Source organism: Manis pentadactyla, chromosome 6 (assembly GCF_030020395.1).
Source record: "Manis pentadactyla isolate mManPen7 chromosome 6, mManPen7.hap1, whole genome shotgun sequence".
In the NCBI taxonomy this organism is placed as follows: domain Eukaryota; kingdom Metazoa; phylum Chordata; class Mammalia; order Pholidota; family Manidae; genus Manis; species Manis pentadactyla.
Genome location: NC_080024.1, coordinates 36,323,848 through 36,341,399, shown reverse-complemented (window position 1 = coordinate 36,341,399; position 17,552 = coordinate 36,323,848). Strand labels below are relative to the sequence as shown.

The 17,552-nt window shown below is 32.1% G+C and overlaps 1 protein-coding gene across 2 annotated transcripts in view; it reads right to left on the bottom strand.

Moving 5' to 3' along the window:
- The window catches only part of GLS (glutaminase), a 75,596-nt gene that overhangs the window by 15,086 nt on the left and 42,958 nt on the right, over nt 1-17,552 (bottom strand). The window contains exons 12-15 of one of the 2 annotated variants that reach the window (XM_036927890.2): nt 16,881-17,057; nt 15,086-15,217; nt 13,960-14,052; nt 10,316-12,947 (exon numbers count right to left, since the gene is read on the bottom strand). In XM_036927890.2, coding sequence (XP_036783785.1) covers nt 12,801-12,947; nt 13,960-14,052; nt 15,086-15,217; nt 16,881-17,057 — 549 coding nt within the window. In that variant the 3' untranslated portion in view covers nt 10,316-12,800. Of the gene's footprint in view, nt 1-10,315; nt 12,948-13,959; nt 14,053-15,085; nt 15,218-16,880; nt 17,058-17,552 lie in introns of those variants that run through there. The other variant, XM_036927889.2, reaches the window with a different exon arrangement.

Genomic DNA, 17,552 nt, shown 5'->3' with positions numbered 1-17,552 from the left:
TCAGATAAAGAACAAGGTGCCACACTGCTAGCATGATAAAACATCATGAATGTCATGTTTACTTACAATTACTATCAACTGAAAAAACAAGTACATAAAATCCCAAAGATCAAAGAAACTAAAAGCAAAGAAAAGAAGAAACTGGTCACCAAATCCTGAAACATACATACAAAAAAAAAAAAAATTCAGGGTCAGGGCCAAAGGAATCAAAAGATTACTACACTGTCTGTTATAAATTAGGAATAAATGCAAATGGGGGCCCTGAGAAGAGACAGGGGTTCTCTTTCTGCTAAGAAACAAAACCAAAAGCTTTGCAGTGAGAGGCAGAATGATGTCAACTCAAAATGAAAGGACCTCTCTCTCTCCTTTACACTCCCCACTAAATATTGCTACTACAGTGAAGTAAGGCACATGGGGCACAAAATACTCAATTTATCCCAGCCACAACACATCCTTACTGCTCGTAGACCTACCTCATTTTCACTGGCATCTAGAGAGCCATACTTCTTGAATGTTTATTTCTAGTTCTACTGTGAAAAGTATACCATGTGTGCTTTATGGACAACACGCACAGAAGAGGCCCAATGACAATGATCTGTTTCTCTGGTGCTCTACACTTTTCAAAGCACTTTCATAGATATTGTAATGTCATTACTATTCAGGCTATGCTAACATTCTCTAGCAAAAAATGCAAGAAGCTGCTAGAGAGTAGGATATTTTTAAGACTCTCAAAAAATTAACATTTGACGGAAAAAAAAAAGATGTAGATAAGCCAACAATCAAATCACTCCAGTACCATTCTCAGGGCCTTTTTATGAGACTGCTTAGTCCCTATCCTTATTTAACATTTTTATTAATTCTTATCAGAAATATTTTATGCGAAGGAAGATGGACATAGGAAAAATATACAAAGAACTCACTTGTTAGTGTAATCTATGTCACTGAAAATTCTTTTAAGTAGAGCCAAATCCTACAAGGAAAAAACCCTAAAAGCATGTCTTCTACACTGAGAGGATCTAGACTCTAAAACCTATTAAAATCACTTTCTGGTAAATGCTCCAAAATCCCTTGCCTGATATTCTACAGCTTCTAAATCCCAATTTGAAATACAGTCATAAGCTATGGGGCAGAAGCAGGACAAGCAGACTGCCATTACTACGAACCCCTGGTTACTAAACTCTGTATTTTGACAATGCTACCATGTTTTCCTCAGCTCTCTCCCACTCTTCAAGAACAAACATTTCCTCTCTCCCCTATGCCCTTTAACCTCACAGCTTCCCAATCCCACAACTTCTCAGAGAAAGCCTCCTTTCATACTCTTCAGGAAGATGGAAGCCAGTGGACAGAAACTCCCTCAACCTCCGCCTGCCAAGTCTGTAAACCTACCCGCCCGCCTTTCAATGTCCTATTTGTGGGGGATGCTCTTCTTCCCACTACACCTAATCCTCCACTTCTCTTTTCAGAGACCTCACTTTGCCAGCTAATTCTTCTCTTTTACCTATTTCACGTTCTCCTTCTTTACCGGGCCTGCTCTACTCTAACAGTTCTCAGACCTTTAAATCTCAAAGCCAGTAATATTTTCTTAAAAGGGGGAAGGTTACCAATATGAGATACCAATTTTTTAGTTTCTAAGTGCAAATAATAAAAACAAGCCTACCATCTACTACTGTTGTTTACTAAATAAAAGGACATTCTAACACCAAAATAAAATTAGGAAGAACACCTTTCTTACTTAACACACATCTATTTTGTTACAGATGACTGCTCCAAACTTCTTGAAACACCCTTGACTCCATACAACACTATGCTCAATTTTCCCTCTCGGGCCTCCTTTCCCTGGTGGGAACACTACTCAATTCTACTTTAAAAATGGGAATTCCTTAGGGCTCCTTCTCATTCTACACTATCTCCTTATGCAATCTTAAAACGCCTCCATGGCTCTGGATCTACTCTCTCCATGCAAACCACTAACCAAACTGTCTCTCCTAGCATTCTGTACTTGCTATAATTTATCATCATCACATTTCCTTAAGTACTTTTTAAAGAAACAAAATGTTAAAGATACAGCAAACTATTTCCCTCCCTCAAGAGGCAAGCTTTATGCAGACTGGTGTTCATGTTAACTATATTGTCATATGGTATAAACCATTTTACCAACTTTAAAAGTTAAAATGAATTAGATCTATCAGTATGAACAAATCACTCATCACCATTTTAATAAATTTACCAATTATTTATTCAGTATCTGCATTCCCTTCAAGATTATAAAAACCAAGAGCTGGACCATACTTGTCTCCTTTACCACTGCCTATTCCAAGCACTTTGCAGTTTCTGGTACATGATAGTCTATTACATTCATTGAATGGAGAATTAGTGAATGAATAATCAACAGGATAATACTAAGGTTAATTTACATAAAATCAGAACCAGTCCTTCAAATTAAATTGGCTAAACATCCTGAACTAATTTCTGAACGCTGTTTAAACTAAAACTAATGAAATTCTGAGGGAGATTTGGTTCTTAGTAGAAAGGAAAAAATAATTTGAAAGGTGATACATTTTCACTTATATATATAGAGATCTAATCTTGGGCAATGGTGGGGGATCTACAAGTAGTACCAGAACTAAGGAGAAAGCACACAAGAGAACAAAATTCCCACTACACAGAAGAAATGAAAAACTGGTTAGTAAAATAGGGACCAGTAATATTAAAATGGAAACCGAGAAACCAATAGAGTCCTGGCCATTTTCTTATAGCCACCTAAGTGGGAAGGCTACTTCATTAAAAAGAATGAACTACTTGACCACTCGTTACCATGCTACATTATTATAAAAGCAATACTGGAACACTTTATGAGAACAACTTAATTGGAAAATGGGTATATTTACTATCAACTTCCCAGAGTAAGGGCATTGGGATAGGTAGAAGTTATTTTTCAGATGTACTTTAATAGAAATGTGTTTCTTCATAGTCCAGTCTATGTAATTTTTGTGATTTTGCTTATATTTAACATTGTCATTAAGCTCAAAAGCAAACATACAATTCTTAAGTGGCTCTAGAGGACAGAAAACTTCATCTTTTTCATTAATCATTCTAGATTTGTTGGTTTCCAAAAAGTTATATCCTAAAAACAAGTACAGATGTAAACACATGAATTCGTTGTACATCACAGAACCATTAGCTATAAATAGGATTAATGAAAACTCCTACTTTGAGCTCTATGGAAAGCTCCAAGGAGATCAGAGCTTATAATGGTTTTAATAAATTGAGCTTAGCTGATGGGAATTTAGAGAAGGCAAACAAAAGGATTTAAAAATGCATCTTCCAAAGTAAGTAGTAATAATAAACATCAGCTTTTAGTGTTAACATACTAATGTATATGTAATGCTGTAGGAATACGGAACAGTAATGAAAGACACATATTTACCAAAGAGCTAAGGAATGATTTTAATGGTAAGATTTAGGGCTGACGTTTTACCTTCTATAGTCAAATAATATTGGAGTTAATTTTCCCACTTAGATCAACACTTTAGAACATAAATGTGATCACGTCAGATCACGTCTGCTTAAAGCCACCCAGTTGTTTTGCATCACACCTAATTTTCAGTAAAAGGATCTTCGGAGATAGTAATTTCTGTTCTATGAGTGAAATACATATATACATACATGAAAATCACACAACTTTGGTGACATGGGATAGACACTTGCCTGTATTATATGTTATAGTGAAAAAGGAGATTATCACAAGATAACCTTAATATGAAACTTTCCTGAACTATTCGTCTATCGAAGCACTCTGAAATTGTTACTATCCTTAAATTTTCACAGAAATATCCTAATTTCATTAACGAGCAGACATAAGTTGCTCCAGTTACATTTTGCAATAGGAAATAGTATAGTTGGGCTCTCCAAAACTTCTTGGGTGCAGGTCCTGATTCTATACACGTGTGATCTTAGGGAATTTACAAGATCTATATAAATCTACACAAATAATAATAATACCTACTTTGTGGACTTTATGAGAATTAAAACATTCTCAAAACATTCTTTGCACTGACGCTGACCCATAATAAGACACACAAATGGTATTACCAATGATCCTGAAAGCCAGGTTATTTAAATGGTGATATTACTAGGTTTCTGCTGATAATGTTTTGTACACGCTTTGTTGCTAGAGCTGACTGAAACTGTTGACATTGGAAGCAAAAAGGGAATCTACAGAAAACCACAGAATCTTGTTAGCAAACTGGACTGCCTGAGCAAACGGAGATTACCTCAATTTAGGCCCACACCTTTGAGGACTGATGCACTGTAGGCTCAGTTCCAGTCTGCACACTGCTAAGCTGCCTGTGGTAAGGGCCTTAACAAAGGAACTCTAGATTTCCAAGGTTTTTGGGCACAGACAATAGGCAGAGATGACACCTTCTTTTCCATTTTTAATCACTGCCAATTTTAGCTGTGTATGGTAATTTCAAATCTGTGATTGTTTACGAATTAACTGTTATAGTTCACTGTCCTGTCAGAATGAATGAGAATAGTACATTTCCCTGAGGTCAATTTTACTTAAGACACTGGAGGAAAAGTTTAATCATAGAACTAGTAAATACCGTGTTTTAAAAATATCAAGACAATTACAAAATAGAACAAAATTTACATGAAATTTTAAGGTAGAAAACAAGACTCAGAAGATCATGCCTCTGGTATATCACATTGAGCTACCTACCCAGATCCTATGCCCAGCTGCTCAGAATTGACTATGCTGTTTCAGTCCAAAAAGATTTGGTAAACCCAAAGTTTCAATTTGTTAATTTTTGCAGAAGATCCCAAATTTTTAACTAATAAAAAATTCTAAGCCTCACAAGGGCAGTGAATAAGGACTTTTGCAAAACAAAAACTACAAAATACAATACGCAAACAGCAAAAAAATAGCTCTCTACCTGGGGCCCCTAAGTGTAAGTACCCTAAGACACAAGTAAGCAGACTGTTACATGACAAAACCCAACATGTAAGGGATATCAAATAAACAATGGTGCAGATTCTGTGGCAGACACATATGGTGGATGTAAAATAAAATTGCACAACAGAGACAAAATAAAAATTAAAGCTTATCGAGTTTTTATTTTTTTTGGCTAAAAACACAGCAAATTAGTTTTGTTTCTCCTTCAGGCAGAAAAGAAAAAAAAATCACACATACTCAAGTTCTATTGTAAAGGCATGTTTTAGTTGAAACATTTCACAAACAGGTAAATTAGTTAAGCTATACTTCTTAAAACCATTTTTAAAAGTTTCTCTTTCATGTAAAAGAAGAGACTAAGGCAGGAATATTTTATTGGTATGATTAAGAGAGTTAATAGCATTAGTAACCACAGAATTTTAACAAATCATTTGTCCTGTAATTTCATGAAGAGATGTCAATGAAGCTTATTTAGAAAATGGAGCATTTATTCATCTCAATTCAAAGTGAAACAATTTTAATTCATTTACTTATTTAAATTTTAAATCTTATGTACAGACCTGGGCCCTCAAAGTTTAATACAATCTGAGTTATCAACAAGCTATACTACATTGAAAAAAAGAAGTTTGGACTTGTTAACACTTTTTTAATTTTTAAAGAAAATAAAACTGAATGACAAATGTCAGTAATATGAGATTTGGAAATGAACATATTAGCAATATGAAAATTTGAAAATGAAGACCCATTTATGAGCAACTTCAATTTTTAAGTTACCTTATTTTCAGTCCAAAATGAATTATGATAGGAAAGGATGAAAAAGAAAGAATATTGGGAATTAATATATTTTGAGTGACTGTGAGAAAGAACAAAATAATAGATGTTAGGTGGGGTTCAATTAAGATTTATACCATGGTTTTATATATCACTACTCTAGTTAATGGAAGAAAGTCAAGATAAATTTTGTTATCTCCTCAAAGGACTTGCTCCTTAGTGATGATTTGTGCAAGGCACATACAAAAGAATGAAAACCAGTAATTCTAAAGAAAAGGCTAAATATCATGATCTTAATTTAGATTCTACAATGGAATGGTCCAAATGTGAATGGTTGTACTTTTATAACTGATGCTTGTATTTTAGCAGCATTCTAATTTTAATAGGTATAATGTGAAAGCAAGCAGAGTTTATACCAACAAACAGTCTCTTAAAAGGTCATGTTCTGACCTATATAAATTTGTGGAGAGAGGAGCTACCTAGGCAAGTTTAAATTTTGAGAATTAGGAAACCAGCACTTCTTTAAAGAGTAACAATATTTAAATTTTCAACATTTATAAGTTGACAAAGGCTTTAAAAGATTCATGCCTTTCAAGAATAGCAATTTATTCCTTGATAAAGAAAAAAAACCTCAGAACTAAGAAAGATATTGGTACTGAGGACAATATGCACAGAGTAATAAACCAACAAATGAGACTTGTTCTGAGGCCACTCAGAGATCCAAAAATCTAAAATAAAAATAAGGAAAGTAGCTATATATTTTGCATGGTATGTGCTGGAAAAAGCTATCTTGCAAAGAAAAAAAATTTTCTTAGGGAACATTTGAACTCCAATAACCTTTTCCTTACTTAGTATCTTTTTACTTATATATTTAACCTAGCCCCAAAGAAATTTATTTTAAAAAGCCAATGGTGTAACATTTACTTTTGAGTCACATTTTTGCTACAATTACTTTCTTTCAAGATTTCAGGGTAATGCTTTATTTTTAGAACAACTGTATAATTGTACCATTCACTTCTAGCTTTACTAGTCTACATAAACTGTGACATATGACTGTTTTGTAGGAAAATATAATTATGTAATTTTAATAAATGCTGATGGGACAATCAGTATTCCAAAACAGCTTATAATCGTATGAACTACTGACATTTATACTTGTTAAAAATAAAACAACCTACAAATGAAGACTTTCCCAACAGATCACAAACAGACCAACTCCATCAAAAAAGAAAAACGTTGTGAATATGTTAACTGAGAAAGCAAGGTGCTAAGAAACCTTGAAAAGGGAGGCTGGGTGGAATGGGGGTGGGAGTTTGCACTAGATAGCTTTTAAGATTACTTTCAAGCTCAGTTATGAGATTCTAATAAATAAAAAAATTATTATAAATGAAAGAACATCAAAGATCTAGAAATAAAGGGATGAACTGTGTTTTAAAAATAAATTATTGTTTACAGACTGTGATTAAAATTATAACTCAAGATTCCTAGCAGAATTGCAAGGCACATGGTATTTTCATTATAAGAAACAAAAATCACCAGAAATGTACTGTGGAAGCAGAAATTTAAAACTCTTTCAGGTAAGAATTCTTCCTTTCAAAAATGAAGCCTTTCAGATAGATAATTTCAATCGAGGTATTAGGATTCAAGTATTTCAGCAAGTACTTAATGAAAATGTAATTATTATTTTTAGTAATACTTTGTCCAGAAAAATCATGTCCTCAAATGTTAAAATTTGGCTGAAAAATAAGTTTATCAAATTGTTCTTTATCACTGAGATTTCAACTAAAAACTCCCAAATAATTTACTTATTTGGAATTAGATTTAGTTTAAAAAGTCCAGTAACATTGTTAAGGGATCAATTCTAGGATTTGTCATTTCATTACTCATTCCTATGAACGTCCACACTGGACTGCTTATATTCATCACAGCACTTGGCATTAAGGATCATAACTTGTTTATTTTTTTATATAACCAATACATAATAGTTCTCAATAAGAAGCATTTTGCAATTTATACAAAAAAATACCACAAACAACACCAAAAAAGCAATGCACCCAAGTTCATTTTAGTTAAAGGGATTAGGAAGCTATTAAGGGTCAAATGATAACAAAGAAAAAACTGAAGGAACAAAACAGCAGCAGACTCACAGAACCCAAGAATGGACTAACAGTTACCAAAGGGAAAGGGACTGGGGAGGATGGGTGGGAAGGGAGGGATAAGGGGAAAAAGGGGCATTATGATTAGCTATTATAAAAGTTTTATTCATCACAGGCTATACACATTTTGTGTACCTTAAAAATCTCTATAGCTACAACCTAAATCTACAATGTACCAAACAGATAAGGCAAACTATATCAACCTTAAAATAAATTTCCTTTTTTGTATTTCAAAATATAACAGAAAACATTTTAAGACCTCAGTAGTAGAATCACTCAAATAAATATAAAGATTTATGATCCATCCGTCTACTTAACACCTTCTGTTTAAAAAAGAAGTACCTTTTCTATAACTTTTTAAGAAGTTAACAACTCTGAGAAACATCAGGTTTTGCCAGCGGTTTTATGTAGGATAGATTTTGCCCTAGTTGCTCTTCTATAGTTTTAAAAACAGAAGTCCAGACTAAGTGTAATTTAATTTCTAAATTTCTTCATTTCATCACTGTACAGGATGCAGATCAATAAAGTACCCGTGGGGCATGGTAAGAGAGAAGGATAAAAGGACCTCAGTCCAAAATTAAATTCCTTCCATTTCTAAGCAGTCCAAGAAACAAATATTTTAACTGTTATAACTGAAATAAAAATAGTTGAACTTGATAGACTTGAATGTATGTTCATGAATAATTTTGCCCTTGAACTCCATGACAGAGAATGGACTAAGGTAAAGTCTACCCTGATAAATCTAAGGGAAATGTGAAGCATGGGCTATGATGCATCTTAACAAGCTACATCTAAAACATCTGGTTTTGGTTTTACTATGCAATATAAGTATCACATTTAATACAAGATGGCAAACAACAAAATGAACAGAAATCACATTAAAAAAATGCATTCTAGCATTTTCAAGATCATTTAGGAGAAAAAACAAAATTTTTACAAATGAAGAGCAAAGCAGATTCTTAAAACTGAAAATTGTGTACAATTTTTGGAATGAAATTATTCTATAAAGTAAACTGTTAGAATTGAGAAGTACATTATTTTAAGTTGACTATCATCCTCCTATATAGTAAATTTTGGAAACTGCTTTGAGGTCAACTTTCACATGAAATCTGATGTTCTTACTTTCCCTTTTGTGGAGTTCCCCAGTATTGTTACTCTCTTACCCTGCAGTGCTGGAAGTGAATGGGAGCAACAGAAACCACAAATCTTTAGAGTTAAACTGAACAAGTAAAATATGTTATAGTTGATAAATTCTGGTGCAACAAAACTTTAGTTATGACACAACTTGGAATAGGAATAGATCAATGAACCATTTTTACATAACATGTAGAAAGAACTGCTGATTTTAATAATATGGATGGATGGACATATATAGATACACACAAACACATACATATACAACACACACATGTACACTATATATCAAATATTAGGATACAGACTGACATTTCAGTATACATCAGTGATTCTTTCCATATACCTACATACCTATGAAACTCTATACTGTTAGACAGGAATACCAAGCTCTTTGGTACTCCCTTTATTTCAAATGGGTTAAAAATAACAGAAACAACCCCAAGTGCATCATTAAAAGCAAGTGATCAAAAACTGTTACATACTGAATATACCATGACACTGGAATTACTTATTTATTAGTCCCAAAAAAACTTCATGAAAAATCCCACAGGTAATACAAATTCCTGTAAGCAATGGTATTTCCTCCTCAAATAGTTTTACAACTCAGCAGTGTATTTGGGGTGTCTTCTCTGGTATGAGGGTAGGTTTACTTAAACAGAAAAATTTTAGGTACTGTATTTGACATACAATGCATGGAGCCTCATTATATACCATGCTGTGGAAATATGCTAAATTTCTTCTGAACATTAAATTCCTTAAAAAGCAGTTAAGGGGAATTTCATATGATAGTTATTCCACTCAATATAAATTCTACTGAGATTGGCAGCTGTCTTCTAAAGCAATAGTGATACTCTTCATCTAATTTAGCAATACGTTTCTCCTACTCTAGACAATGATAAAAGTTACATAGTGAGTAACATCAGTTATATTCTTCCTCAGAAAGCAGAAATAATCTGCATATAGGGTAGTGCATTTTTTTCTAAGTTGTCAAACGGAAAAAAAAAGAAAAACTGGGAGGAAAGTTTGTATTCAAATACTTCCGGTACAACCAATAGGAAAACATCCTTGCCCCCAAGACCCCACAACACAATACTGCATTAAAAAAAAAAAATGAGGCTCTTTTGAGTATTTCTAGTTTCTCTTCACAGCAGCCAGACTTCATTAAAAATACAAAGCATTTTAATAGTATCATCCTCATAAGTGATAACTTTCTTTCTTTGAGTTAAAATTCCATCTACCTGTTGTACTTATAATGCTGGAGTTACTTTCACCAAAAAAAAAAAAAAAAACAATAAAACCAGCTTAAAATAAATTTATTGTACAATACAAAAAGTAGGCATACTGGAAAATAAAAGGCACATATATTAAATATACAAAGCAAACAAAGGAAAGCTAAATAACACAAATGTTTTAATCCAAACACTAAGATAAAATGCACAACATTTATGCTAAAAATAAAGTAATTCAGGAAGGATATGCATTTCAAATGAAATGTTAATGATGAAAAAAAAGAAAAACAAGTATGCTAACTTCTAAATGCTTGAATATCAAGAATCAATAAAGGCATTAAACATTAAATCCAACAATACTAGGTACTTTTCAATAACTTCATTTGAAAAAGTATTAAAAATACTGAAATATCCTTAAATCAGGCAAAGAAAGATTTTTCTTTTTTTAAAAAAATAAAGTTTGGAGAGGGCCTATTCACAATGTCTTCCTTCTTATTACATATATACCTTTCCTAGAAAAATATCTGGATGTCTACCAAGATTCTACAAACACAGGAGATTAGATAACCCTGCTTAATTGGTAAGTGTGCAGTTAAGTTAAGCCTTACCAACATTAAAGTGCCACAAATTAACAATATAATTTTGAAATCTATACAAATGTAGACACAATATGGAACATTAAAATTTCATTTTATAAAATAAAACCAACCTCCAAATTAAATAGTAAAATGTAGCAATTTAGGGCATAGGGGAAAAAATAAAACCTTTTTTGCAATCTATCAATTAAGCAGTAAGTTCCCCAAACCACTAATGGCTCTTGGTAACTATTACAAATGGCACTCTCCAAAAGTTCAGAAGAGGCAAGGCCTTCAGACACACCACTTCCCTGTAAATGGTCAAACCAGAAGCATCCAATTAGATATGCATCTGCACATTAGAGGTTCATTCATGTAACCATAAAATCCTTGGTAAAATTCTCTAAAACTTACATGTAATTATTTAGATATAAGTTTAATACTTAAGTTAGCCCAAAAGGCTTTTGAATACCCCACTGGGAGGGAACTTCTTTTCCTAGTATCATAGTTTCCAAACTCAAGACATCATATGATCAGGATTTTCTATACCTATGTTTAGTATATAAATAACCCAGTGAGATTTCTTTTGCTATACTGTATTTACTTTTACAGATTATACCCTACACCATATATGTACCTTGATACTGAGAAACTATCAAGTTCTCCTTCTACACCCTACCTTGCCACTCCAAAATCTACAAGTTTAAAAATGAATCAACACACCAACAGAAACACCTTGAAGCTGTGGGGAACTGTGGGGAAAACCAGAAAGCCAAATGGAGGAAGGAAGAATGTGAATAGGTCCTACAGAATTTTACAATTGCTTTGCCAAGACAGACTTTAAACACTGTGAATTATTTGAAATCAGGTTGTGTAGAACCTATTAGTCCTCTTAAAAACAAGTTTTGATTCTCAATACTGCATTTTTAAAACCAAATGTAAGTATTCAGATCTAATAGATATTTTAGTGGCATACTACTACCTTCAGATTCATTTCCTAAGAATTCTAAAAGAGTTCAAACAGAACAAGCTTTATGGCATGTTACTATAAGAGATTCATCAGCATTTGTGAAATTATTAGGATAATAAAATTAAAAGCTAAAACCCAAGATTCACCATTCATACTTAAATATAAATTGAAAAGGTTATGTGGATAATAACGAAAATAAAATTGTTCAGGTAAACATTTCACTTGAAGACACTCACTGTGGCTTCTTCTGAGTAACCATTATAGCTTTTTAAAAATGAAACGTCATTACTTTACATCTGAAAGTCTTTGGCTGGAATGTTTAAACAACATAAGACAATTCCTGTACATGAAAATTTTGAAAGAACACAGGAGTTGCAAAGTAAAAATAGCAAAGATATGATTAGATTTTGAAGTGTTTGATGAAATTTAAAATGAAGTCTTACAAAGTTTAAAGCCAATCTATCACTAAAAATGGCATACAATGTAAATGTAAGCTAATTTTATAATCTACTGCTATACTAAGTAATTTGGGATTCATTATTTTGCCTTTTTAGTTTTGTACTTAGCATAGAAATACTTTCTATTGCCCCTACAGTCTCATGTCAGTTTTAAAAGTGGAAAAACAAAATGCAATGAAACTTACGAGTTAATGTATGGATTTTAGAACCAAGATATTGCAAATTTCTACTATTACTTTAAATGGGATTATCTGACTGTAAAGTTAAAATTTTAATTACACCAATTAAAATTTTAAAGAAATATTTCCTTTTGGAATTAAAAAAAATAGTTTGTTTTATTTCCTTGCAAATACTTTTTAAAAGACTAACAAATCTGTTTTTAATCTATTATCTTTACACAAAGATTAAAAGGAAAAAAAATGCTTTACGGCCCCAGCAACCAAGTTTGAGCACACAAAAAACACTCAAATAAATATTTAGAGTATGCAAAAAAAGCTAAAGATGTTTGGAAGGTTAAAGGAAGAACAATCTGTATCTAGAACCCATTTCTTTAGCTTTTCTCTCCCAGACTTTCCATTCTATATACTACAGTTGTAGAGATGTCCTCATTTGACTCAGGTGACACTTTTTTCCATACTGTCTCTTTTAAAGCAAGTTCTTGTTGGAGACTTTCATAGTCCAAAGGTCCAAAGGAATGCTAGTTGTTCAAGCAACATACATAATTTATTAGTGCACTTAAGTGAAGAAAAGTCCAAGTTATAAAACGGTATTTTTCAATGAATGTTATTAAAACCTGTTAAAATTTTCACCCACCACCGTATGATGTTTTTTGCTCCATGTTACTTATGGTGACTCCCATGGAAGTTTCTATTGTGTTGGTTGTGCATAATTCTTACATGTTATTATAAGTTACTTTGACTGGACCTAACAATAGGATACTCAGAATGTATGGAAAATATTTTCTACCTTTAAGTGCTTCATATTAGCTTCAAGTCTGATTAGATAATTTTACTATAAACATTTTCCATACAGGATGCAAAGGAATTTAGTTAAAACTCAAAGTAAATCCCTTGGTCCAGTGAACAACTATGAAGACAAGAAAATCCTGAAGTTTAAGTCGCAACTTGTATACTAATTCTAAAAAAAAGGAGTATATATGTGCAATAATATGAAGCCAAATACACAACATTAAAATAAGAGTATCAGGAATATTGCATTAAACACTTTTTAAAGAAAAATATTTCATCTACAGTGGTCTATTAAATTTATGAGGCTTTTTTAGAAAGTCTCTAATTAATACTATAATCCTTTTCCCAATTACATACCCATCCATGTTAAAATAAACTTCAAGACAATGAAGGAGACATTAAGAATAAAAACAAGGTTTTTCTTTTTATAAAATGTAGCACTTTTTCCAATGTACCTTCATTTGACTAAATCAATATGAAAAATTATTGTTTAGAATAGCAGGAAAATGGGAAGGGAGGATCCTGCTGCTAGACTACTCAGTTTCAATTTAAATAAAACAGCAATATTTAATATCTATATACTATTGGTCCAGGATGAAAATGTCAACAATTTGCTTACACTCATTTGTGATTAGCAAAGATGTATGGCTAACAATTAACTAAGTTTTATTCAAACAGGTGCATTTCATATTCTCTCTTTAAAAAATACTACATAATAATTTAAATAAGAATTTTGCTTACCCTTTGATCACCACCTTCTCTTCGAGGATCAAGTTTTTTTGCAAAGTGCCTCAAATTATCATAGTTATGGAAATTACACAGAGAAACTAGATCCTATAAACAAACAGGACAGGTTTAAGTAATTGGCTATTAGCTGGCTATTGTTTTTTTCTTATTTTAACAAACTATACTAATACTGTCTAACTCAACTACCTCATGGAAAGCACCACTGCCTGTTAATAAAGCAGCATGATGCATCAAAAAGAGGACCGACTTCAAAATGAGAAGATATGGATACAAATTTTGAGAATACTGATTACCAGCATGACCCTAAGACTCAGCTACTCAAATTGTTTAACTTTCATTTCCTATAAAATGGGAATTATAAAAACATGCCACATGAAAGAATTCTGTCAAATAACCATAAAGTACCACAAAAATATAAATATGTATTCTGGTTACAATCTATTATAATCTACATGCAAACTAATGTCATTCTCTACTATTTATTAAATATAGAAAATTGAAAAATAAATCATTTTAATTGAGATAGTTTGCAGAAAAAATTATGGTACTCAGTGTAGACTCTAGGAAGTTGTAAATGTAACTAAAACCAGAAGCTGAAATATTAGCAAGCCTTGGGTTGCAATATGAAATACTGAATTAGTCAGGAGTGGTAGCAATTTTAAACTCAGTGCTTATTTCCTAAAACAAACAAACAAACAAACAAACAAACAAATAAATAACTTTAAACATAGTTTATGGATAAAAATATTCAACCATGCAGATTAAAGATGATATAATAAACTATAATAATCTTAATTCATGTTGAGTTTTTAATTACTTGTCCAAGTTTAGTATTTTCTGCTGAGCTTTTGGAAACTGAAAACTAATTACAACCAAGAAAATTAAAATATAAGCATCAAACAAATGTAATTTTCTATGAGAATGTTATATGGGAGCTGTCTATCTAGTAAAGGCAATTTGAAGCTCCTCTATGAATACTTTTATTGCTACCCAGCAACTAGCAGACAGGTAGGCAGAGTGCCAACAATCAGTAAACTATGGAAATGAGTAAAAAAAACAGAATCATTAGATGGCTCAACTTAACATGATCACTATTTTGCATTAATTAAAATATGCTTACATGACAGAAATGAATTCCCTTAACACTGTTGCCCATTTTGTCCAGAGGAGGAGACCAGCACATCATGCCCATGACATTGGGGACAACCAAAAGAATGCCACCAGCAACTCCAGATTTTGCAGGAAGACCAACCTGAAAATAATTTTAAAAAGGGACATTCATGTTAACGTTTTAAAATAAGAGAAGTTATATCCAACAATAAAGGAACTGCATAAAAAATTATGGTATATCTATACAGTAGAATTCCAAAATTAAAAATGTAGATAATTATCAATGTTTATAAGTATAGTAAATGTATACTATACACACACATACACACACACACAATTATAAAACAGTTGGGATATATTTAAACATAGAAAAAAATTTGAAAAATATACTGTAAGGAATTTTAAAGTAGATTATATCTAAATTGTAGGGTTATGCACATTTTTATTTTATTCTTTTTGAGTATATCTCCTAATTGTTCTATAGTAAATATGTATTGCTTTTAAGCATAAAAAGTTGTCTTCAAAAAAGTATTTTATGACTAGAAAATAAAGAGGAATTGTATCTTCTTAAATATTTTCTGTGGTATACTGTCAGAGAAATGTCTCAGGAAAAGAAGTAAGATGGTAATTAAAATTAATCCTCTTCAGAACATTTAAGGTCACACTATGCAAAACTTGACAACAATTATGATAAAAGATAAAATTAATATCATCAGGGCAGTGTTCATGGCTTACTAACATTTGATACTGAGTACCTCTTGCTCTAAGTAGTCTTGTACAAAACTAAGCAAAACAGAAAAACCACTTAAATGGGATCTACCAATTTACCAGAAATACAAGGGAGAATGGAACAAGTGTAATAAGCAAAACTTGGCTGTGAAACTGTACAGGATAAATGACCCTTGTTTTTCAACCAAAAATAACAAGAGAAAACAGGGAGGGGGAGAGTATAAATTTAAAAAAATAATAATTATTATGCAATAATAATAATTATTAAAAACAATCACAACATACGGCCCCTATTTGCATCCCTAGTCAGATGAACTGTAAAATAATAATTTATAAAACAATTCAAATAATCTGAATATTGTGATATTAAAGGTAAAAATTTTTTTAGTTTTTTTTATATGTAATAATAGTGCTGTTTTTTTTTTCTTAAGAATTCTTATCATTTACAATTACATGCTCAAGGATGGGGGAAGAGGTTGTACATACAGATGAAACAACACTGGTCAAGTACTGATAATTATTGAAGTTCAGGGGTGGGTAACATTAAATGCATCTTTTTTTATGCTTTAAAATATTCAAAACACACTTTTTAGGATACTGTGATTTGACATAAGCAGAATGAGGTTAGAAAAAAACTATACATTTCACAAGTGGCAAATGCACTACAGAGCTTAAAGCACTACATTTTGTTAAGTTTTAGCTTTAATATATTTTAAATCTTTTAAAACACCTATGACTGTAACCAAAGATGTTAAACATCACAATTATGCACTCTTTCTGAACGTAAGGACTCCTTAAGGTATGTAATCCTAAACATTAACAATTAAAAGAAAGTCTGTACTAACCTTATATATTGGAATATCTTAAAAGCAGATGTGATGAGGCTCTGTAAGTTAAACCTCAATTTCTCAAGAACATTAGGTAGACTCGCTTAACTCTATTCTTTATCAATTCTGTAACACATTAACTTTCAAAGCAAGCCTCTCAAAAATTAACGTACTGCTTAGAAGCAAAGTTCAAACTGTGTTTTAAAAGAACTAGTCCAGACTAGTGTCTTGCCAGAGAAAATTACTTACATGGAAAGCAAACTGCCCTGAGAAATCATACATGCCACAGGAATGCATCAAACTCAGTGTATTTCGAACTGCTTCAGGGCTCAGAACTCTTTCACCAGTAATTGGGCAGAACCCACCATTAGCCAGTGTCGCAGCCATCACACTGGCTGACTCACAAGTTACTTCAATGGAGCACAACTAAAAGGAAGAAAATATTAAATTCTGAAACTTAGGCTCACATTATTTTTGTATTACAGTTGACTTCTTTATCTATTTTACCTATTTCATACAGATCTGAAATCTTTCTTCCAAAGGGATTATTTTAACAGTAACTTACAACATACCAAATTTTTTAATTTGAACAAAGTTCTAGCCCTTTAAGGTTTATCCTGATTTGCCCAGTTATTTAGTTTTTAAATGGCAGAAGTAGGAAAGGAAGAACCAGCCCCTAAGAACTAAGATTTGTAATTGCCCATGTGACAGGAAAAGTTGTATAAATATTAAAGCTTTCTGTAGGATATACAAAGATCAATAGGGAAAAAAGAAGCCATGGTTAATGTCAAGACAAGACAATATACATCACTATGATACATATCTACATGAGAAATTGACACTTTTAAAAAGTAATGCTAAATTGCCTGACATTTCACTTTTATCAAAACTCAGCATCTCCATCTGGCAATAGGCAAAGGA